The sequence below is a fragment of the Babylonia areolata genome, chromosome 5, assembly GCF_041734735.1.
Source record: "Babylonia areolata isolate BAREFJ2019XMU chromosome 5, ASM4173473v1, whole genome shotgun sequence".
In the NCBI taxonomy this organism is placed as follows: domain Eukaryota; kingdom Metazoa; phylum Mollusca; class Gastropoda; order Neogastropoda; family Buccinidae; genus Babylonia; species Babylonia areolata.
The window spans coordinates 37,645,964-37,670,963 of record NC_134880.1 but is presented as its reverse complement, the minus strand read 5'-3'; the positions used below and the strand labels follow the sequence as shown (position 1 = coordinate 37,670,963).

The window sequence follows — 25,000 nt, the reverse complement described above, 5'->3', positions numbered from 1 at the left end:
TGTAGTTCGCTTAACCTGCATAAATTGGCAGAGCGAGTAATGAGTGGTCACTTTATACCTGGTCAGTCATCTGACCAGAGGAGCTCTCTCTCTCTCTTCTCTTGCTGCGTCGTGAAGCAGTGTGAGTGTGTGTCATGTGCGTTCCCACAATGACTTACATCTCGCTAGGTATCGCTGTAAGTACTATTGTGTAGAATGTGCTGATGATTTGTAAGTTGTATTGTTCGACACAGTACTTGTGTTCATATGAGTATGTTAAGTTATTGCTTTGTTCAGTTATTGCTTTGACATGTTAGTCACAGCTTGGCAATGGTTAGAAAATCGCCATGTCGTCATATGCTCGTAGCAGTGTTCCATTTGATTCTTCTTAACGTCACAGTCAGTGACGTCTCTGGACACTGATAGTTTGTTCGAGAATATTCTAGTGAGTGCATATGACGCGTTCTTTCTCATTTGCTGTCACTGATGAAGGTTACAGTGTTTCACTTATTCTCATTACTCTAAGAGGTGTGTAGTATTCTGTCATGATTACAAGATAGTGTTGGATTAATATCAGTTATTGGTTAAAACCACCTGATATGTATCAGTCTGTTAATTGTACTTTAGTTATAATGCCCTCTCCTATACAGCTTACTCCAGTATAGTGCTACATGATAAACTGATTCATTTGAGTCACTTTGACACAGTGTAAGCTTTACCCTAATCTATACTGTCAGTGTACTTTCACTAAATCAGCATAGCTTTAATCACTTTAACTGCACTATTTAAATGCATTAGAAATGTCATTTGATGTCAGTGTTTGGTCTTTACACATGCATTACCAAGTGGTAGTCTTTCCATGTAATATGTATACATGTGCTTTATTATCACTTGTGCTGACATGTTGTGCTAATGACATTTGTTTGTGTCATTCAGGCACTGTCTTTTTCTTTTATGTCCTTCTCTTTTATATCTTCTCTTCTTATATCTTCTTCTTAGCTCTTCTTCTCATCTATATAACTATTGTAAATAAAACAATAGAAAAACCCATTTGTGACTGGCCTCTATATGTTCCTGGCCTGTGCGCGGGAATTCTTGTCTGTCCTTTAATTCAGTAAATCATCATTTAGTTAATTCTTTTGTACCGTACCCTTGAATAACCACTCGGTTCGGCTACATAAAGGAACATTACTGAACTGAATTTGAACAGAACTGAACGGAACTGAGCAAATTTTGAACCTGACTGAACAAAGAATGCAGCAAAATTGAACAAAATCTGAACAGAACTGAAAGGCTGCCGCTGCCTTGTACTTGTACAAGCGCATACAAAACTCTGCTGCCCGACTTGTCCTCAGAAAGAAAAGATCTGAGCACATCACTCCTCTTTTACAACATCTCCGCTGGTTCCCTGTCTCACACAGATCAAAATACAAGATCAGCACTCTATGTTATGAATGTCTTCACAAATCTGCCCCTTCCTATCTCTGTGGCTGCCTTCACATCTACACCCCATCTCGCTCTCTACGATCGGCTTCGGATCCACTTTGTTCACTCATACCCAGATTCAAACACTCCACTGTCGGCCGCCGCTCTTTCTCTGTCTCTGGACCTTGCATTTGGAATGAGCTCTCTCCCCCCCCCCCTCACCCCCCCTCGCTTCGTCAGGTCTCCTCACTCAGCTCTTTCAAGTCTGGCCTTAAAACCCACCTTTCCCCAATATAGCCTCCCTTCCCTGCTTCTTCCTTGTTTTTAGTGTTTGTTTTTTTTTTTCAGTCTAGAGTTATGCATGCATGTGACTGACTGGTGTGAAAGCGCTTTGAACTGTCTCTGCATCGGATGTAGCGCTATATAAATATAAATACTGAATACTAGCTACTGTGCTCGCTCCGGCCCCAACAGGTTCACAAAAAGTACCGAGATCTCTCAGTACGCTCCAGCGAGGCTGCCCACATCTTCTGGGTCTCGGTACACCTGTACCGCATGCTGCGGACCACAGGCGCCAGCCAGTGTGTCATTGTCAGCGGGGACTCTGGGTCTGGGAAGACAGAAAGCACCAAGTACATCCTTCACCACCTAGTGCAAAACGGGCTCAGGAGCCAGGCTGCCGCGAGGAGGAGTCACCACGCTGAGGAGCGGTCACGTATCTCTTATCCAGACATCGTCGACAAACTTGAAAAGGTGGGTGACTCGAGAAGTAGCGAGTAGTCGAATGATTAACTTTTTATAAATCTTACTTCATTTTATTTATTTTTGTTATTTTTAGGGGGGGGAGGAGGGTAGGGGAACTGGCCTTCTCATTTGATAAAGACCAGGACGTCGACATCAACACGTGGTAGACGCTTGCTCTGGACCGTCAATCCGGCTTGGCGCAGCAAGATCACCACAGGAGTCCGTGCAGCTGAAGCCAGGCGCATCACCGAGGCACAACGTACTGAGCGTGCTGTGCTCAAGGCCCGAGCAGCACGGCATTCACTGCCACGACAGCACCCATTCACTTGTGTCCCACTTGTGGGCGATCGGACGGAGCCTCCAGGCCTCGGACTGATCTCATCAGTCACCTCCGGACCCACAGCCACTGATCTTCCATCTGATTTTTGAAGCCATGGTCATCTTCGAATCACACACACACACACACACACACACACACACACACACACACACACACACACACATCAGGGCTTCCTATAGTTGGTTTGCTCAGAGGGTCCACAGGACTCCTACTCAGACATTTTAGGGAGTCCTCATGTGGTTCAAGCGAGTCCAGTTGCCTCACAATCATTCACATGCACACACAAACACACATTGAACAAGTGAAAGAGATAGACATACACGCGCATACTCACTCACAAACATTACATTCTTTTTCTCGGATATCTAAACACATGCACACACACACATAGAAAGATAGATACACATGCACACACGCACACGAGAGAGAGAGAGAGAGAGAGAGAGAGAGAGAGAGAGAGATTCAAAAACTTTATTACTCAAGGATAAAGATTTTAGGCATCGCCCAGTCTTCCAATCTGTCCTTGTGACAACAATAACAATAACAACATTAATGATAACGACACAAAAATAATAATTTTGTTAACACTGCTACATCCACTGCTACTACAACGAAGAATGATCACCACCATCATCATTTACATCGTAAAAAGTAATAAAACGAACGCATTCACACATTCATATGCATACACATGCACACACTCAGAGAGAGAGAGAGAGAGAGAGAGAGAGAGAGAGAGAGAGAGAGAGAGAGATGATGGTGGAAGATACAAAGGCCATGACGATAAACCTCGCCAGACTGTATCAGTAGCGTGGGTCAGTTTCGCTCACACTACCGACGACTTACACAGCCTGTAGGAAGACGGCATGCAGTTACATACTTGCGATAACACTTTCCGACAAAAAGCGAGCTCTTAACCTTTATGTGAAAGGTTTAGTGATAGACTATCTCAAAACACTTTGTCTTGTCTATGTGTCTCTACCTGACACGCACCGCCGTACGAATGCACGTACGCTCGCTCGTACGCACGCATACACACACGGACACACAGACAGACAGACAAACAGACACACACAGAGAAAAAGACACATACACACACTAAAAAAAAGAAGAAACACACACACACACACACACACACACACCTTTGAACAAAGCGACAAGTCAGTGAACACACTCTGGCTTCACTATCTGTGTCACAAGGTGCCCCGAGGACTTGACTAGAACACTTGGTGTGTGCCGCTGCCTTCATGATGACGTCAGCCATTCACTTTACGTCACGGCATCGTACATGACACACAGTGTCATCATCATCATCATCATCTTTTTTCTGCTTCTTCGTTTTAATTGCCAGGAACCAAGGGTAGGCAAGATGTTTATTTCACGTGCCTCCTGGGGGGCGGGAGGATGTGTATGGGGGTGGTGGGGTGGGGGTGGGGGGATAGGAGGAGGGAGGGGACGGGGGGGGGGGGGGCATTGAAACAATACACACATATATCTTTTAAACACACCATGATTATAAGTAAACGTGATGTTAAAAACAAAGAAGCTAACTCCCTTCCAGCTTGTCGTTCTCATCCTAGACTGGTTTAAGTGGTAAGATTGAACACGAAAAACAGATTCCGAAGAGGCTGGGTCACCCTGAACGGAGGCTACCAGGCACACCAAGATCCCATCAGGACACTGGAGAGAAGACACCAGACTACCATCTACCGCCTTCGCACAGGACACTGCGGCCTCCGAGCACACCTGAAGAGGATTGGAGTGGCAGCCACATCCCTATGTGATTGCGGCCAGGCTGACCAGACCCCATCCCATATTCTCCAAGACTGCCCCCTGTATGAGAAGATGCGGCAGCAGTCCTGGCCTGGGGGTGCTGACCTCAACACCAAGCTCTGGGGACGGCAGCCGATCTTCACCGGACGTCCGAGTTTGTGGCATCCCTCGGACTTCGACCCTGACTGCGTAGCTGTCGAACGCAAAGAAGAACACGAAAAAGAAAACATAAGCAAAGCAGACATTTTTCTAAAGAAACAACAACAATAACAACAACAACGATAGAAAGAACAAGAAGAGAAAAAGAGCTATAACAACAACAGCAAAAGCAAGAATCAACCATAATGAAAAGCAACAAAAAAGAAAACTCAAAAGAAAAGAGAACAAGTAATACATAAAAAAGAATAAAACAAAGTATGAATAAATAGATCGACGGACGCTGAATGGTTAAAGCGTTGGACTTTCAATCTGAGGGTCCCGGGTTCGAATCACGGTGACGGCTCCTGGTGGGTAAAGGGTGAAGATTTTTACGATCTCCCAGGTCAGCATAATGTGCAGACCTGCCAGTGCCTAAACCCCCTTCGTGTGTATACGCAAGCAGTAGATCAAATACGCACGTTAAGGATCCTGTAATCCAAGTCAGCGTTCGGTGGGTTATGGAAACAAGGACACACCCAGCATGCACATTCCGGAAAGCGGAGTATGGCTGCCTACATGGCGGGTTAAAAACGGTCATACACGTAAAAGCCCACTCGCGTATATACGAGTGAACGTGGGAGTTGCAGCCCACGAACACAGAAGAAGAAGAATGAATAGATAGATAGATAAATAAATAAATAAATAAAAGATAAAAAGGAAAAAAAATCCCACCCCTTATCATAAACGAGGAAAAGGGCGCAATATTTCTCAGGAGTCGTTTTGCATTTACGCGCAGTTCACACGAAGTTGTCATTTATCTTCAGGTGAATCCCTTACTGGAACTGTTTGGGAACGCTTCCACTGTGCTGAATGAAAACTCGAGCCGTTTCGGAAAAATGGTGGAGTTGGAATATGACAAGGAAGGAAGGCTCGTTACTGGTAATGCTTATGAATGAATTAGTGTGTGTGTGAGTGTGTGTGGTGAGTATGTATGTGTGGGGGTGTGGGGGTGGGGTGGGGGATGGGGGTGAGTGTGTATGTGTGTGTGTGTGTGTGGTGGGTGTGAGTGTGTGTGTGGTGGGTGGGTGGGTGTGAGTGTGTGTGTGTGTGTTCGCCCATCCAGTGTAATTAATTCATCGACTGATTCATCGCACACTTTCTGACTGTTCTTTCTATCAATATCCATTGAATTGTCTTCTGCTTCTTCTTCTTCCGCTTCTGACTTCTGCTCAGCCTTTCTCCGCATCTTTGCAGTTCTTTTCTACAGGAATGGTGGTCATGGTGGCGTGATTGTGGTGGGGTGGTGGTAATGCATTCGCTTTTTTCAGTTCGAATAGTTTCGGAGTTACAGTTTCTCAAGGAGGCGTCTACGCGTTCGTGTAAATCTGTATACGCTAGATGCCTGACCAGCAGCATAACCCATAGTGCTAGTCAGGCCTTGAGTGCATGAACATATATTAGTGTGCCTATGAGAGCGGATTTCTTCTTCAGAATTTTGCCAGAGGACAACACTCTCGTTGTCGTGGTTTCTGTTTCAGTGCACTCAAGTGCCAACTGCACACTCGGCGGGTTATCGTCTCATCCGAATGACTAGACGCTCAGTTTGATTTTCCACTCAAACTTGGGAAAAAGGGCAGGAGTTATGATAATGAACCTTTCGGAAGATGATTAACTCTTTCCATACGAACGGCGAAAGAGACGACGTTAACAGCGTTTCACCCCAATTACCATCATCAAAATATTGCAAGCGGAAGGCTCTTACACTGAAGATGTGAATGTTGACAAAGAATACCACAATTCTGACGACGGAAGCTAAAGGTTGGATCATTGGGACACCCACTGGACATCCGAGGGGTCTGTGTAGAGGAGAAGAGAGGACTGGCAGTACTGAGTGAGTTAAAAAAAAATTTTTTTTCTACCGCTCGTCATGGAAGGGGGAATGTATTTTGTTTTGTGTTGTCCAGCTTTGTCGAATTTTGATAGCATAACATATTCTACCAAAATATTATAGGCATCCCGTAGTCAAATACGGTAAAGTTAACCAATGCCTTCTCTCGAAATGAAAGTATTTTAAGGAAATTTTTCAAAGCGTTTCTGCAAAGCATTTCAGCTGCGATCTTCACTTCACTTCCCTTGTTCCTTAGTCTGGAGGATCATTGGGGCACCACAAATAACCTGTCAGTCACTGACCTTCATCCTTCTCTGTTTCTGCTTCCCTAAGGGCCTCGCTCAGCGTCAGTCCTGTCCATTCTGGGACATCTCTTTTTCTGTCCGCCTCTCCTTCTCCCTCCCTGTAGAAGGTTGTAGTAGTTGCGATCTACTGTAATTGAATGATGTTAACGAACTCACTAAGATTGGTATTCAAACACAGTAATGATGCATATACCGTGAGCCCCCTGCGTATGGTGCAGTGGCCTAGAATTATGAATGAATCACCCGAATCGTCTTGTGGTCCATGTACTCAGCACGTGTGGAGTGCTTCACTCTGGAGAAGTTCCGGGTGACCAGTCGGAACCGGGTGGAGAAGAACTTCCACGTCTTCTACGCTCTCTTTGCCGGCCTGTCCCACCAGCGCCTGTACGACCTTGGCCTTGACCTGCCGGCAGAGTCCTACAGGTCAGTACCACGGGCTCACCACGTGATCGGAGTGGGGTGGGTCTTGTTCTTGGTAGTCCATCGTGTCAGTACCACGTGCTCACCACGTGATCGGTTTTTAGGGGATGTGGGGGGTGGGTGGGGGGGAGGGGGGGGGGGGGGGTGATCTTCTTCTTGGTAGTCTATCGTGCTCAGAAGATGATGTCTGTGCGCCTCTTAGTCTAGTTTGGTGTGTGTATTATTGTTTGTTTTTTGTTTTTTGGGGGGGTGGGTGGGGGGGTGGGGGAGTCGTGGGGGAGGGTTACAACAGATTTCTCTGTGTGAAATTCGGGCTGCTCTCCGCAGGGAGAGCGAGTCGCTACAGTGAGAGCGCCACCCATTTTTTAAATATTTTTTTTCCTTCCTGCAATTTCATTTATTTTCCTATCGAAGTGGACTTTTCAACAGAATTTTGCCAGAGACAACTTTTTTTTGGTTGCCGCGGGTTCTTTTTCATGCGCTAAATACATGCTACACACGGGACCTCGGTTTATCGTCTCATCCAAATGACTAGCGTCCAGACTACCACTCAAGGTCTAGTGGAGGGGGAGAAAATACAAGAGACTGTGGGATTCGAACCCGTGCGCTCAGATTCTCCCGCTTCCAAGGCGGACGCGTTACCTCTAGGCCATCACTCCACCGCATGGACTCGCATGATTGTGTCCGTGGAGTCCCAGTTTGAATCTGCATGGGCGTCCCGCAGTTAGGGCAAGAGTGGGTGGGTGGTGATGGTGGTGATTGCTCGTGTTATTCGGGTGTGCACAAAGTTAAGTTTGCGATTGTCTCAATCTTTTGTTAAATGTTTTGTTTCATCATCATGATCATGGTCATCATCATGATCACGAATCATCATCATTGTTATTTTTGTCGTCAACATCATCATCCGCATTATTATTATTATTATTATTATTATTATTATTATTATTATTAATACTGTTCTTCTTCTTCTTACTGCAGCTGTCGTTGACATCATCATCATCATCATCATCATCATCGTTATCATCATCATCATTCTTTTATCATCACCATATTATCATTATCATCATCATCATCATGATCATCGTCATGGTCGTCGTCATCATCATCATCATTTCTATCATTATCACCATACCATCATGATCATCATCAAAGTCATCACCATCAACATTATCAACATCATCATCACCATCATTATCATCATCTTAACCATCACCATAACCATCACCATCATCACCACCACCATCATCGTGATGTCAAGGTGTGTGTGTGATCAGAATCCTGACGCCGTCGGACACGACACAGGCAGTGTGGGTGTCGGGGGAGGAAGAGGAGGGGTACAGAACGAGGTGCGAACACATGCACTCCTTACTGCAAGACGTCGGCTTTCAGGAGGAGGTGAGTGAAATGGGGCCCAGCTGGTTGTCAGAGATTTGGTTTCATGATGGTGACATTGTCTGTCTGTCTTGTGTGTGTGTGTGTGTGTGTGTGTGTGTGTGTGTGTGTGTAAGAGAGAGAGAGAGAGAGAGAGAGAGAGAGAGAGAGAGAGAGAGAGAGTGTGTGTGTGTGTGTGTGTGTGTGTGTGTGAATGGCATTCGTCGAAGTTCAGTATGCATAATTGGCGGATGTGTGTTCGTTATTCTTGGAGCATCGTGAAGTTGTATTGTACGATTTATCACGATTGTCTCCTCCGATCTCTGCACTATTTCGTGAAATATGAAAAGAGTATTTCTTGAAACATTTGAACATTCGAAAATAACAATTATAAAACAGTTGATTAGGGGCCGTTTGGTCCAGATTATAGAAGAATTCAAATTCTATAATCATGTACAATCTTAGTGAGTGTACACACATTCACACCCAGACGTACATCAAATCACAACCACACACACACACACACACACGCACACACGCACGCACACACGCACACTTACGTTACACACATTCACGTACAGACGTACATCTAATATCAAACACACACACAGACACACACACACACACACACACACACACACACACACACACAGAAGGTGTATAACAGCAAATAATGATGGTCTCTTTTACTTTTCAGGAAACGAGTTCCCTTCTGAAGGTTCTGGCGGCCATTTTGTTGCTCTCTAATGTGGAGTTTGAAAACAACACTGACGGAGACGTCGATACAGTGACTGCTCTGAGCTACATGGGACAGCTCTGTCTGGATAGAGGTGAGGGATTGTGTGTGTATGGGTGTGTCAGTGTGTGTGTGTGTGTGTGTGTGTGTGTGTGTGTGTGTGTGTGTGTGTGTGTGTGTGTCAGTGTGTGTGTGTGTGTGTGTGTGTGTGTGTGTGTGTGTGTGTGTGTGTGTGTGTGTGTGTGTGTGTGTGTGTGTGTGTGTGTGTGTCCGCGCGTGTGTGTATTTATGTGTGAGCGAATGAGTGAATGAGTGTGTGTGTGTGTGTGTGTGTGTGTGTGTGTGTGTGTGTGTGTGTGTGTGTGTGTGTGTGTGTGTGTGTGTGTGTGTGTGTGTGTGTGTGTGCGCGCGCGCGCATGTATTTATGTGCGAGCGAATGAGTGAATGTGCTAGTGAGTGAGTGAGTGTGTGTGTGTTTGTATACATATATGTATGTATATATATATATATATATATATATATATATATATATATATATATAGACAGATAGATAGATGGAGAGACAGAGAGAGAGAGAGAGAGAGAGAGAGAGAGAGTTTTTCGGTTAAAATCTTTTAATATTTTATTTCCCTTCTTCTTCCACCAGCCATGGAGGTGCTGGGACTGTCGCACTGCACGGAAGAGATGGCAAACTGCCTGACACACTTCCACACCGTTGTCAATGGTAACCACCTGCCTGAGACCGGTGTAGCGAGCGGTAATCACCCCCAACCCGAAATCACTTCCCGAGGGGGTGGGGGGTAGGGGCGGGGGGTGTCAAAATCACCCCTAACCAAGGAGTAAATTCAGAGCAATCTTCCTCTTTGGTTCAAAATCGCTTCCCCCGAAAAAAAAAAGAAGAAGAAAAAAAATTCTATGAATTTTAGGGTGGGGAAGTGGGGTGGTTGAGGGGTGGGGGGGTGGGGTGGGGAGTGATTCTGAACCTGTTTAGCTTAGGACGTGGCGGGGGGGTGGGGTTTGCATGCGGGCAAAAATCAAGAATTAGCCCCCTTCCTCTTCTGAGAGCTTGATAAGTGGGGGTGGGGATGGTATGGGATAGGGTCAATCTGGACGTAAGGTCAGAGTCGCTCCCCTCCTCCACTGTAAATGCTTGGGGAGTGGTGTAGGAACACGTGTTGAGTGATTTTTTTTTTTTTTTTTAGCTTGTTCTAGATCTAAATCGGGTCGAAGTTGTGAGGGAAGGCGGGGCGGGAGTGGGGTTGGGGGATGTTCGGATGGTAGTGATGTGGAGTGATGGCCCAGAGGTAACGCGTCCGCTCAGGAAGCGAGAGAATCTGAGCGCATTGGTTCGAATCACGGCCCAGTCGCCGATATTTTCTCCCCCTCCACTTGACCTTGAGTGGTGGTCTGGACGCTAGTCATTCGGATGAGACGATAAACCGAAGTCCCGTGTGCAGCATGCACTTAGCGCACGTAAAAGAACCCACGGCAACAAAAGGGTTGTTCCTGGCAAAATTCTATAGAAATATCCACTTCGATAGGAAAAACAAATAAAACTACACGCAGGAAAAAATACAAAAAAAAAAAGAAAGAAAAAAGGGTGGCGCTGTAGTGTAGCGACGCGCTCTCCCTGGGGAGAGCAGCCCGAATTTAACACAGAGAATTTTGTTTTGATAAAAAGAAATACAAATACAAATACAAAATGGTAGGGCATGCGGCGTTTCTTAACCGCACATGAGTTATTTCGAAACGGGGGAGTGATTTTGGCATGTTACACTGACGCTCTTTCTGGCACAACAGAAACAACACATTCGTGCGACTACATTCATAATCACAGTAGTAACCAGTAAGATAAAACAAACATTAGAAGAATCAGCAGCCTCGAGAACAGCAGCATCAGCAGCAAATTAACGACCGTGGCAATGGCACGTGTTAATAAAAACAACAACAAAACATAAACCTTTGAATATTTCTGATGATCATGCAGCATACCCACCGGGTTTCGTATCAACGTAGACCAAGAGAACATATAGAAATGCAGCCTTGAATGTCTGCAAAAAGGAAAATCGCTGAAAAGCGTAGAAAACGTGAGTCATACGCATGTATACTCCTCGCATGTATACACGTATCAAAGCATGTATACCTATGCATCTCAACGTTCATATACGCACATACATACATATACATATTTACTCTTTCTCTGTCTGAATCTGTCACACACACACACATACACACAGACACATGCACACAGACACAGACACACACACACACACACACACACAACAACAACAACAACAAAACACACGACTCACTTGCCCAAGACAACGCTCAGCCCAGTTTGAAAATCTCTGTCTGTCTGTCCCTCGCTCTTTCTCTTTCACACTTTCCTCCTTCCTCCAAATCCCCCAAACACCCTACTCCACACTACCATACTCTAAACTCCACTGACTCCCCAATCCTCTCTGTCTCTCTGACCATCTCGCTCTCTCTTTGTCTTTCTGTCTTTTACACACACACACACCCACACACACACCCACACACACACACACACACACACACACACACACACTACCCCCAACACCCACACACACACATCCACACCTTCCACACACACCCTACCCCCCAACCCCCACATCACCCCCACCCACATCAGAACCGAGCCCCATCACCAGGAATCGACCCGTCCACCGCAGGAGGAGAGACAGTGGTCGCCCGGCCCAAGACGCTCCGACAGGCCGAGGAAGGGAGGGACAGTCTGGCACGGGAACTGTATGCCACCCTGTTCTACGGGATCCTGGACAAAGTCAACGGCAGCTTAAGGCATGGCAGTCAGCTTGCTTCCTCTTCCAGGTAGAGACCATGGTTCTCTCTCTCTCTCTCTCTCTCTCTCTCTCTCTCTCTCTATATATATATATATATATATGTGTGTGTGTGTGTGTGTGTGTGTGTGTGTGTGTGTGTGATGAATGACGGAAGAAAGAAAGGAAGGGTGGTAGAAATGATGGAGTGAAGGGAGGGAGGAAGGAAGATCGAGAGAGAGGGGGAGGAAGGGAGGGGTACAGAGAGAGAGAGAGAGAGAGAGAGAGAGAGGTAAAGGGAACATGGAGAGAGGGGGGAAGAGGGAGAGACAGAGATAGAGAGACGGATAGAGTGATGGAAAGACAGAGACAGAGAAATACGGACAGAGAGAGAGAGAGAGAGAGGAGTATGGGAGGGAGGCGGAGAGAGGGAGAAATAGAGGGAGGGGATAAGTTAATACGAAATCGTAAGTCTGTGATTGCTACATCGAAATTGAACCAGTGGATATATGTAAATACTGGCAACTGGTAACTGAATAAATGTATTTCTCTCATTTCAAATGTTTGTCACCATCTTATCTGTGTGTCCGTCACCATCCTGCTGTCCGTCCGTTATAATCTTTCTGTCCGTTAGTCACCGACTTTCTGTCTGTCCATCGCTGACGATTGAGATTTGTCATCCTCTGTCGGTATGTCCGTCGCAAGCTGATGAGACGGAAAGTCGTCGTCTTTCTGTTTGTCGTTGAAGTCACTATCTTTCTGTATGCCCGTCACCATTTTTCTGACTGTCTGTCCATCGGTGACTGATGAACTTTGTCATCCTCTCTTTGTACGTAGGTTGCTGCTTGATGAACTTTATCATCCTCTCTTTGTTCTTAGGTCGCAGGCTTAGGAAATTGAAGAAATCATCTTTCTGTCTTTCCGTCGAGGGCTGACGAGATATGAAGTCACCTCCTGTCCGTCTGCCACCATCTTTCTGTCTGTCCGTCGCTAATTGATGAACTTTGTCATCCTCTCTTTGTACGTAGGTTGCTGCTTGATGAACTTTGTCATCCTCTCTTTGTTCGTAGGTCGTTGCTTGATGATCTTTGTCATCCTCTCTTTGTACGTAGGTCGCAGGTTGATGAACTTTGTCATCCTCTCTTTGTTCGTAGGTCGTTGCTTGATGAACTTTGTCATCCTCTCTTTGTACGTAGGTCGCAGGTTGATGAACTTTGTCATCCTCTCTTTGTTCGTAGGTCGCTGCTTGATGAACTTTGTCAACCTCTCTTTGTACGTAGGTCGTTGCTTATTGAACTTTGTCATCCTCTCTTTGTGCGTAGGTCGTTGCTTGATGAACTTTGTCATCCTCTCTTTGTACGTAGGTCGCTGCTTGATGATCTTTGTCGTCCTCTCTTTGTACGTAGGTAGCAGGTTGATGAAATTGAAGTATTCGTCTATTCTGTCTGTACGTCGTGGACTGATAAGACTGAAGTCACTACCATCTCTGTGTATCCGACCAGAAACGCATGCATTCGTCTTCTGGACATTTCCGGGTTCGAGAACGTGGAGGGCCACAACGGCTTCGAACAGTTCATCATCAACAGCAGCAACGAAAAACTGCAGCAGTTCTTCCTGCAGCAGACCCTGCGGCAAGAGATGGAGGAATACCGGCTGGAAGGGCTAGGGCTACCCGGGGTGGACGTGGAGTTGACTGACAACGTGGAGATAGTGCAGCTCATCTTTGCTGTGAGTTGGTTTATGTGGTGTTGGTGTGTTGGTGTGTTGGTGTGTTGGTGGTGGTGGGGAGAGAGAGAGAGTGTGTGTGTGTGTATAGTGTGTGTGTGTGTGTGTGTGTGTGTGAGTGTGTGTGTGTGTGTGTGTGTGTGTGTGTGTGTGTGTGTGTGTGTGTGCGTTGTTTTGTGCATGTTTACGTGTTTTTCTTTTATTATTATTATTATTATTATTATTTTTTAAAATATTGTTACATTTCTGCGTGGTCTGCTATGTTTATCCTTCTGGTTTTTTTTTTTTTAATGTGCATGGATATGCTGTGAATCGAATTAGGGTTAACACACACACGTACACACACACACACACACACACACACACACACACATATACATACATACACACACGCGCGCACGCGCACACGCACATACAAACACATAAAAAAGAGAAAAATCATGGTAAATGTGCTACATATTTTTTTCTTATTTAACATAACACATATTTAAATTCTTTATGCACTGTGTGTGTATGTGTGTGGTGGGTGGGTTATTGTGCGTGTGTGTATGTACATGTGTGTGTATGTATGTATGTATGTATGTATGTATGTATGTATGTATGTATACATACCTATGTATGTACGTATGTATATATGTATATATATCTCTGTGTGTGTGTGTGTGTGTGTGTGTGTATCAATGTGTGTGCGTGTGCGTGTGTGTGTGTGTGCATGCGTGTGTGTGTGTATCAATGTGTGTGTTGTGTGTGTGTGTGTGTGTGTGTGTGTGTTTAGAAGCGCCAGGGTCTCATTCCCTTACTGGAGGACACAGTGACCACCAATGGCACTGACCAACACTGGCTGACCAAGTGTCAGGCCCGATCCCCGCCGTCGGCTCACTTCCTGGTCAAGCCATGCAGCACCTTCTCCCTTTCTCACTTTGCTGGACAGGTGACTTGCTGCTTGGTGTACTGTTCAGCTGTGTGGCGTGTTCGTTTGTGTGTGTTGTGTGTGTGTGTGTGTGTGTGTGTGTGTGTGTGGGTGGGTTATTGTGTGTGTGTGTGTGTGTGTGTGTGTGTGTGTGTGTGTGTGTGTGTGTGTGTGTGTGTGTGCGCGCGGGCGTGTGTGGGGGTGAGGGTGAGGGGGTGTGAGTGCGTGTGCTTGTACGTGCACGTATGTATGTATGTATGTATGTATGTTTATGTGTGTATGTATGTGAGCACGTGCATGCATATACATGCGTTCGTGCGTTTGTGCGTTTGTGTGTGTGTGTGTGTGTGTGTGTGTGTGTGTGTGTGTGTGTGCGTTTGCGTTTGCGTACGTGCGTGTTGCAGGTGTTGTACACAGCGGAAGATTTCGTGAAAAAGAACAGTGACACTCTGCCTGGCAACCTGCGAGAAGTAGTGCTGCGTAGTGATAACGTCTTCATACAGGACTACTTTCTCCTGGGCAGTGATGCGGCTGCCGCTCTCCATTGGTTCGTCCGGTATTTCTGTGGATAGTGTTTCCTTCATCATCTTTCTTTCTTTCATCATCATCATCATCATCTTCTTCTTTATCTTCACCACCACCATCACCACCACCAAAGTTAGTTGTCCTGTTTGCCTGTTCGGTTTAAAGCAGTTTTTTTCGTTGACAATGCCACAATATATATCCAGTTGAATTGATTTGACACCCCCTTGACTGCCATGAACGTATTACGTACGTGCATAGTGACGTTACTGATGACGTCATCAGAAAAAAAAAGGCAAATAGCTCTGGAAGGCTGAAAATTCACACAGTGTATCTAGAGTGGTATATCTCCAGACCATTTTCTCAGTTTTAGGCTTATCGTTTTGGATAATGTTTTATGACCTGAAACACCACTTTCTGCTGTTTTCCCCCTGGCACTGAAGGGGTTTTAATAAGAAAATATTATGTTTTTACGTTCCGGCTATTTATGTCTGTTCACTGTCATCTGTGTTTGTTCGCTGAGTTTAGTTTGATTCAAAGAGCTGCGCCACTTTTGATTCAGGACTGGTCGCGCCTCATTGAGAAAGTCACGGAATTCGCGCAGTCGAGAACTGTTGTGAGTACTTTATTATTTTCGGTTGGTCTTTGTCTTCTGTTGTTGGTTTTACTTGTGGTTGCTTGCTGTGGTAATATTGATTTTTTAAAATCTTTATTGAATCAATTTGGTTATCGTTACTTGTTGATTTTTGTGTGTGTTCTTTTCTGACCTGTTTTCATTTTATTATTATTATCATCATCATTATTATTATTAATTTTTTTGAGTCGATGTCTTTTTGTCTTCTCTGTTTGCCTCTGGGTCGTTCTCTTTTCTTTCTTTCTTTCTTTCCCTCTTTTTTTTCAGTATGCATGAAAGTATGTAAGTATCCCTGCATGTACGCACACATATTTGCATATTTCATTCAAAGTCACGAACGTGCGCAGAGAGAGAGAGAGAGAGAGAGAGAGAGAGAGAGACAGACAGACAGACAGACAGACAGACAGACAGACAAAAACAGAGAGACAGAGAGAGGAAAGTCACAGTGTGGTTCTTCATCATTGGTTTTGTTCCAGAGACAGACAGACAGACAGACAGACAGACAGACAAAAACAGAGAGACAGAGAGAGGAAAGTCACAGTGTGGTTCTTCATCATTGGTTTTGTTCTAGAGACAGACAGACAGACAGACAGACAGACAGACAGACAAAAACAGAGAGACAGAGAGAGGAAAGTCACAGTGTGGTTCTTCATCATTGGTTTTGTTCCAGAGACAGACAGACAGACAGACAGACAGACAAAAACAGAGAGACAGAGAGAGGAAAGTCACAGTGTGGTTCTTCATCATTGGTTTTGTTCTAGAGACAGACAGACAGACAGACAGACAGACAGACAGACAAAAACAGAGAGACAGAGAGAGGAAAGTCACAGTGTGGTTCTTCATCATTGGTTTTGTTCCAGTTTTCAAAGTCAGGCATCTGCTCCGCCCACTTCCCCCTCCCCCCTTTCTTTCTTTTAACAGCAGATGTGCTGTAGGGCATGATTATGGATAAGTGCACACGCTTTTTGTCGTCGCCTTGAAACTGAAAACGAAACTCATGGTTTTGACAGGAAGGGAGGAAAACATCCCGGAAAAATCTCTGGACGTTTCACAGACCAGTACCAGGTACTACTCACAGAGGGTTGTTGTTCCTCCATTTTACGTTTGTTCACTCTGTGTGTGTGTGTGTGTGTGTGTGTGTGTGTGTGTGTGTGTGTGTGTGTGTGTGTGTTTGTTGTGTGTGTGTGTGTGTGTGTGTGTGTGTGTGTGCGTGCGTGCGTGCGTGCGTGCGTGTGTGTGTGTGTTAGTGAACGTGGGTCCTATAACCGCGCTGACGTCCATGATTGCGTAATCACAGTGACAGTTTTTTTTTTGTCAGGACAGTGTCACTGGACACAGCACAATCTTTCTCTGCTTCTGGGCCCCTACAAATGAAATGAGCTCCCTCTTTCGCTTCGTCAGATCTCAGCACTCAGCTGTTTCAAGTGTAGCCTTAAAAACCTCCCCCCCCCCCACATCCCCCTTTTTTTTGGTTCCAAAATAGCCAGGCAACCCCACCCCCCCCGCAACTTCTCCACTTCCCAACCCACAGTCCCCTCTCTCCTCCTGGGCTACAAATTGCCCCCCCCCTCCCCCTCTTTCCACCGGGCTTCTGAATTAGACAGCTCGATGCAGGCATGTGCGTGAATGACTGGTCTGTAAGCGCTGTGAATTGTCTCTGCACAAGATTCAGCGCTATATAAACACTTGTTATCATCATCATCATCATCATCATCAACAACAACACCATCATCAGCATCTTGTTGTTGTTGTTGTTCTTCTTCTTCTTCTCCTCCTGCTTCTTATGCTTAGTTATTTTTATATTGAATTACAGAGGTCTTTGTCTGGCATGATGAACAAGCTGCAGACTTCTTCCCCTGTCTTCGTCAGGTAGGTAAAAAAAGCACACAAAAAACAAACAAACAAACAAACAAACAAAACAAAAAACAAAAATCCAAACAACAACAACAAAAACACCAACCCAAAACAAAAACCAACATAAACAACAACAAACAAACAACAACAACAAATAACAACTACAAAACAAACAAACGATTTAGCAGGAGGACTCCTGAGCATGTTGAATCAGAGCAGGCATAACTGAGCGCCATCGAAGTAGCGAATCGGCAACAGCGCAGCGTCTCCTCTGGTGTGTGGCCTCCTGGCGACCTGCCATCGATAGTTCACAAATGGACTGTCGGCACTCAGGCTTGCGGATACAAACCCTGGTTTTGACTGTTTATTGGTAGACTCGGAGTGAGCGGCGTTGGAGTACATCCAATGCCATTAAAACACAGAAGGTGATGAGGAAGCACACGCCCCCCTCCTCTCCCCCCCAAAAAACAACAACAACCAACAACAAAAAAACCAACCCCAAGCAAACAACAACAAACCAAGAGTGATGATAGCTATGCTGATGAGGTTTGCTACCTTTTTTCCCATTCCGTGTGATTTTCTTATGATTTACAAAGTCAAAAATATGACGTGTATGCTGGGCGACGAAATAAGATAATCAACTCCACTTCGAGTTGTGCAGCCTCTTATTGTACATGTCATGTCTAGTATGTTTCGATCTCGTGCTGTTCTATTGTATTGTACGCGTATTGTCTAATGCCACGTTTTTGGACATTGAATCGTAAAGATACTGAATATTGATAAGAATAACACAAAAAGTGACTTTTCCTTGAAATTTTAATGCTTCTTCTTCTTCTTCTGTATGCTTATGTATCTATAAATTTTTGTTGCAGATACAACAAGTTTCCAGTAATAATGATAATAATAATAACAATAATCATCATCATTACTACTACTACTACCATTGCTGCTACTACTACCACTACTACTTATTATCATCATCATCGTCATCAGATTTTATTTCTTTTACGGAGAAAAAAAAATCCATAACACTGGTTTCTTTACAGGTGTATCAAACCAAACCTTAAGCTGCAAGCTGGGACCTTTGACACGGATGTTGTCAGGCAACAGTTGCTAGGCAGCGGTCTGCTAGAGGTCACAAAGGTCAGGAAGGAGGGCTACCCAATCAGAATCAAGTTTGCTCATTTCGTCACCAGGTCAGTCTGTTTGTCTCTTTTTTCTTGTTCTGTTTGTTCGTTGGGCTTTTATTTTCTACTGTTTATTTATTCATGTATTTCTTGTTTGTCCCAGGTCTCACTTCTCTATTTCTCTGTGCGTGCGCAGTGTGTGTGTGTGTGTGTGTGTGTGTGTGTGTGTGTGTGTGTGTGTGTGTGTGTGTGCGTGCGTGCGTGCACGCTTTTTTTGCGTTTGTGTGTGTGTGTTATCGCGTGCACAGGTGTGTATACATCTGTGTGTGTGTGTGTGTGTGTGTGTGTGTGTGTGTGTGTGTGTTAGCGTGCGCACAGGTGTGTATACCTGTGTGTGTGTGTGTGTGTGTGTGTGTGTGTGTGTGAGGGAGAGAGAGAGAGAGAGAGAGAGAGAGGGTAAACAAAATGAGGCTGATTATTAAGTCATTCATACCCACTTTTTAACTTTTTTTTTTCATTATTTCATTATCAGGTACAAGGAACTTTTGGAGCACGATGACGTCAGCACTCTGACGAGCGACGAAGAGTTACGTCAGGTCTGTCAACATATTCTGTCATCGGCGGGTATAACCAGTCCTCAGATGGGCGTCACTAAGGTCAGTGCTCGTGTTCCACTGACCTTTTTTTTCCCCAACGAAGGGAAACAGATACAATCATAAAACTAAGACGCGTGACCTATGATCATGTGATTTACGAGTGTAATTGCTCTGCGCGCGCGCGTGTGTGTGTGTGCGTGTTCGTGTGTGTGTGCGCGCGCGCGGGCGTGTGTGTGTGTGTGTGTGTGTGTGTGTGTGTGACCTATGATCATGTAATTTACGAGTGTAATTGCTCTGTGCGTGCGTGCGTGCGTGCGTGCGTGTGTGTGTGTGTGTGTGTAAGCTGGCACGGGCGCTCTTTTGTGAAAGGTAATCCAAGGACAAATCCGATATTCATTTATCTGTTGATCATCAGTTTGTTTTTCTATTTATTCATTGTTTTTATTTCATCATTTTCCATCTCACATAAATTTCATTTATAGCCCCCCGCATTTCTTACCACTTGCTGAACCTCCAGACAATCTGGGAGTTTCTGATTCTATTTTCAATGATGAAAGACAAGGATGAAGATGATTACGACGATGAAAATATCGAGTTCCAACTTTGGTTTTAGACTGCGTGACAGGACTGCACTCTACGCTGCCCTTCATACTTTGCATTTTCTGGAGTTCAGCCAGGTCCGAGAGATACAGACACCTGAAGTCAAAGCACCAATTTACAGTTTCATCTCCAAACTGAAGCGGATGATAAGAAATAACAGCGTCTGGCGCCAGATTTCCTGTTTTTTTAGACCCGTTGGGTATTTAACGCTGGGTTGATGTGGGACCCTTTGGGTATTTAACGCTGGGTTGATGTGGGACCCTTTGGGTATTTAACGCTGGGTTGATGTGGGACCCTTTGGGTATTTAACGCTGGGTTGATGTGGGACCCTTTGGGTATTTAACACTGGGTTGATGTGGGACCCTTTGGGTATTTAACGCTGGGTTGATGTGGGACCCTTTGGGTATTTAACGCTGGGTTGATGTGGGACCCTTTGGGTATTTAACGCTGGGTTGATGTGGGACGCCGCGGCAGTATCAGTCGTGCGCTTGACTTCTGTGATCATCCAGCAGTCTGTACCTCACTATCATCTGTTTGCCGACGATTCTCAACTGCATGATTCTACTATTCCCTCTGAAATTCCATGTTTAGCTTCTAAATTTAAAACTGGTATAGAAACTGAAACTGAAAATGAATGATGACAAAACAGAACTAATGTTGACTGGTAATAAAAATAAACTCAAGCTGATAAATACAACATCTATCATTTGTTCTGGCATAGAAATTTCTTTCTCTAGTTCTGTCCGCAATCTTGGTTTTTACCTCGATTCATCCCTCACGATGGAAACTCATGTGAACCACCTGTGTAAAGTTCTTTACTTTCAGCTTCGTAAGATTAGTAAAATCCGCCCTTTTCTGTCTGTTGATGCCGCCAAGAAACTTGCTGTTGCCTTCATTTTATCCCGCCTAGATTATTATAATTCTCTTTTAGCTGGCCTTCCCAATGATTAACTCTACAAGCTCCAGAAAATACAGAATAGTGCAGCTCGACTCGTCCTTAAAAAGTCGAGGAGAGAGAGTGCTATTGCTCTCCTGCGGACACTTCATTGGTTGCCTGTTCAAGCCAGAATTGAATATAAAGTTGCCTGCCTATGCTTTCAGTGCCTGAATTGTGATACCACACCCTCATATCTTTCTGAGCTTGTTAACCCGTACTTGCCAAATAGAACATTGAGATCTCTTGATTCCTCCCAGCTAACTGATACTTCTTTAACTCCTGTGGAAAGAGGTCATTTTCCGTCTTCGGCCCAGCAACTTGGAATTCTCTGCCTATTGCTCTCAGACAAACAACTCATCTATCTACCTTTAAAGTAAATCTTAAAACTTATCTTTAAAAAAAACTACTTGTTATAACTCTAATAGTGCTGTTGTCCCAGGCCCATGGCAATGTGAGTGTGTGTGATGGGAGAGTAGAGAGAATGGGAGTGGGTAGATGGATGGTGGTGGTGTGGTTCGAAAGGGAGAATGACCCAGTTTTTGCCCTTTTACCTTTTCTATCCAAAATTTTTTTTTTTTTTTTTACAAAATCTGTGGCACGCAGATTACAATTATGTTCCTTTTTACATGTATGTATTTTAAGTGAAAATTGCAGATATCTCAGCCGTTTAATCATGTGTGTGTCTGTGCATGGTGTTAGTGTGTGTTGGAGTGTAACAGTTATAGTATTGATAGTATACAACTTTGTGAATTTTTTGCATTGTGTGTGTGTGTTTTTTTATTTTTTATTTCTATTTTATAATATTAATGATTTTGTTTTATGTTTCTACTACTTTTTATATGCTTTCTTGTTTCACTTTAGGTACTAGATTGTAGAGCGCTTAGAGCATGCTTATGCTTGTATTACAGCGCTATATAAAAATAAATTATTATTATTATTATTATTATTATTATTATTATTATTAAGTGTCCGCCAGTGATCAGAAGTTCGAGGCCCCCGTTTCGGCTCCATGTTGTGTCCTTGGGAAATGCTCTTTATTCCGATTTGCCTCCCTCCATAAAGGTGTGGGTGGGTATCTGACTTCGACTTTGGGGAAGGTTTTAAAACGAAGGAGAAGTTTGGGCCCCGCCTTTCTGTACTGAGCCCTTGACACAGCGAACATGAAGTCACTGTCCTGATGGCCGTTGGAGGCTATGGGAATTTTAACTTTAAACTTTAACTAAGGACTCGATATAGTCAGAAGATGAAAAATCCCACCATACTATTCAAGGCTTCTGACCGATGTCCGAACTCCCAACTTTCTAATAGCCAGTCCTTTACCAGTGACCCATAACGCTTTGATAACTACCAAAGAATGAAGAAGAAGGGGCAAAACAGTACAAAGCAGTTAACACCGAAATCAAGAGAAGCATGAAGAAGGCAAGGGAGAATTGGATTGAAGGAAAATGCCAGGACATAGAGGAAAACCTGACAAGAAACAACAGCAAGAAAGCCTACCAAGTTGTGAAAGAACTTACCAACACAAGGCAAGGTAGAACTATGTCCAACATCCAGACCAAGGATGGAAAATGTCTAACAGAAGAACAAGACATCCTAAAGCGATGGACAGAATACTGCTCAGAGCTATACAACATACAGACCACAGGTGATCCAGCAATACTGAATGTTCCACCAGCCACTGATAACAGTAATCACCCCATACTCCGTGAAGAAATAGAGGCAGCAATAGCATCGCTGAAAAAAGGGAAATCGGCAGGAGTGGACAACATCCCATCAGAACTGGTCCAAGCAGGGGGTGAAGTTATGATAGATGTGCTACTGAAAATCTGCAACAAGATCTGGCAAACAGGGGAATGGCCCACACCGTGGACACAATCACTGATCATCACCCTCCCCAAAAAGGGCAATCTCCAGCAGTGTCAAAACTACCGCACCATCAGCCTGATTAGTCATCCCAGCAAAGTCATGTTGAAGATCCTGCTTAACAGACTGAAACCACAAGCAGAAAACATCATTGCTGAAGAACAGGCAGGTTTCAGACCAGGAAGGAGCACAACTGAACAAATCTTCAACTTGAGGTTGCTATGTGAGAGGTACCATCAACACCAACAAGACCTCTACCACGTCTTCATTGATTTTAAGAAGGCATTTGACAGGGTCTGGCATGCAGCTTTGTGGGCTACCATGAATCTGTACAACATCAACGCCAACCTGATCAGACTGATACAGCACCTCTATGACAAAGCCACCAGCGCCGTCTACCTCAACAATAGCATCGGGGACTGGTTCAGAACCACAGTCGGAGTGAGACAAGGCTGTCTACTCTCCCCAACACTCTTCAACATCTTCTTAGAAAGAATAATGACTGACGCACTGGAAGAGCATGTAGGAACAGTCAGCATAGGCGGCAGAACAATCACAAACCTACGTTTTGCCGACGACATTGATGGACTGGCTGGGAAAGAAGAAGAACTGGCAAGCCTGGTCAAACATCTAGACAAAGCCTCCACATCGTATGGAATGCAAATCAGTGCGGAGAAAACCAAACTGATGACTAACAACACCAACGGCATCAGCATTGACATCAAAGTCAACGACGAAAAGCTTAAAACAGTCCACAGCTTCAAATATCTGGGAGCAATCGTGTCAGATGAAGGATCTAAACCAGAAGTACTCTCGAGAATTGCCCAAACAACAATGGCACTCAACAAGCTGAACACCATCTGGAACAACAAAAACATCGCTCTCAGCTCAAAAATCAGACTGATGCGTTCCCTGGTTATATCAATATTGCTCTACGCCTGCGAGACTTGGACCCTGACTGCGGACATCGAGAGAAGAATCCAAGCTGTCGAGATGAGATGCTTTCGTAGACTACTTGGCATCTCCTACAGAGACCACATCACTAACACGGAAGTGAAGAACAGAATCAAGCAAAGTATTGGACCCTACGAAGACCTTCTGTCCATAGTGAAAAAACGCAAACTTAGGTGGTATGGACACATCTCCCGATCATCTGGTCTTGCCAAAACGTTCCTGCAAGGCACCGTACAAGGAGGCAGAAGGAGAGGACGGCAGAAGAAGAGATGGGAAGACAACATCCGGGGGTGGACAGGCTTGACGCTCGGTGACGCCCTGAGGAAATCAGAAAACCGTGAAGAGTGGAGAGGGGTGGTGGCCAGGTCAGCAGCGGTGCCCCAACGGTCTGAACCCAGACTACGGGAGAGGTGAAGGTGAAGGTGAAACGAACGGATCTGAAAGAAAGTTCGCTCCAGATTAAAGACCACTGAGCAACCCCCCCCTTGCCCCCCCACCACCCTCCCTCCCTCCCCCGCCCTCCCAACCTGTCCTTCCCTTAGGGGCTGGTATCGTGTACTGTCATCGGTTTCATTGATACGAAAGACTCCTTGCCAGAAATGGAAACAGCCGGCTTTGGAGACTCGCCCAGACTCATGGGGAGGAAGAGGGGTGGGTGTGAGTTGGGGTTGGGGGTTGGGGGTGTATGAGAACAGACGTCTTGAACAATGAAAAACGCGAGGTTGTCCTCCCCTGGACGTAGGAGAGGGAGCGAGAGGAGAGAGAGAGAGAGAGGGAGAGGTGGTGGGGGAGGGGGGGGGGGGCACGTGTGGGGTGGGATGAGGTTGGGAGTGGCTGAAAGAAGGGACGGCGAGGAAAGAACCAGCACTCTTTCAGAACTTCCTCATTGCGAGGTAGGTTATATATATTTTATTTGTAATCATTTGTGTTTCTTTATCGGAGCAGCAGAGAGGTCGTTGGCCATTTGTTTGAAGCAGGTCCTGACGCGTACCCGGTAGATTAGCAACCCATCGAACGCTGTGGCAGATTTCAAGAATACACCATCCCCCCACCTACCCCCCCCCTCCCCCCCCTCCCCCACCCACACACTGTCTCTCTCTCACACCCTTCCTCCACCCAACCCACTCACTGTCATCATCAAGTGGCTGTCAACACTTCACAATATAGGTGGATCCCCACCGTTTCTCACCTCTGTTATCTCCAGACGTTGGCTTACTATTCCGAGAACGATGGGGTGAAAGGTTAAGAGCTTGCACAGTCTGTGTGACAGAGGCTGGAAAAACCCTGCTACCCAACTGATAACAATTGTATGACAGGGCTTTTCATAGTGTACACACACACACACACACACACACACACAC

At 45.1% G+C, this 25,000-nt stretch overlaps 1 protein-coding gene across 1 annotated transcript in view; it reads left to right on the top strand.

Moving 5' to 3' along the window:
- The window catches only part of LOC143282270 (uncharacterized), a 64,897-nt gene that overhangs the window by 13,807 nt on the left and 26,090 nt on the right, over window positions 1-25,000 (top strand). Inside the window, exons 4-17 of the mRNA XM_076587870.1 lie at window positions 1,879-2,157; window positions 5,224-5,338; window positions 6,865-7,015; window positions 8,287-8,407; window positions 9,081-9,213; window positions 9,766-9,876; window positions 11,792-11,969; window positions 13,420-13,645; window positions 14,418-14,573; window positions 14,957-15,099; window positions 15,603-15,690; window positions 17,522-17,577; window positions 18,666-18,758; window positions 19,222-19,345. Coding sequence (XP_076443985.1) covers window positions 1,879-2,157; window positions 5,224-5,338; window positions 6,865-7,015; window positions 8,287-8,407; window positions 9,081-9,213; window positions 9,766-9,876; window positions 11,792-11,969; window positions 13,420-13,645; window positions 14,418-14,573; window positions 14,957-15,099; window positions 15,603-15,690; window positions 17,522-17,577; window positions 18,666-18,758; window positions 19,222-19,345 — 1,974 coding nt within the window. The remainder of the gene's footprint in view (window positions 1-1,878; window positions 2,158-5,223; window positions 5,339-6,864; window positions 7,016-8,286; window positions 8,408-9,080; window positions 9,214-9,765; window positions 9,877-11,791; window positions 11,970-13,419; window positions 13,646-14,417; window positions 14,574-14,956; window positions 15,100-15,602; window positions 15,691-17,521; window positions 17,578-18,665; window positions 18,759-19,221; window positions 19,346-25,000) is intronic.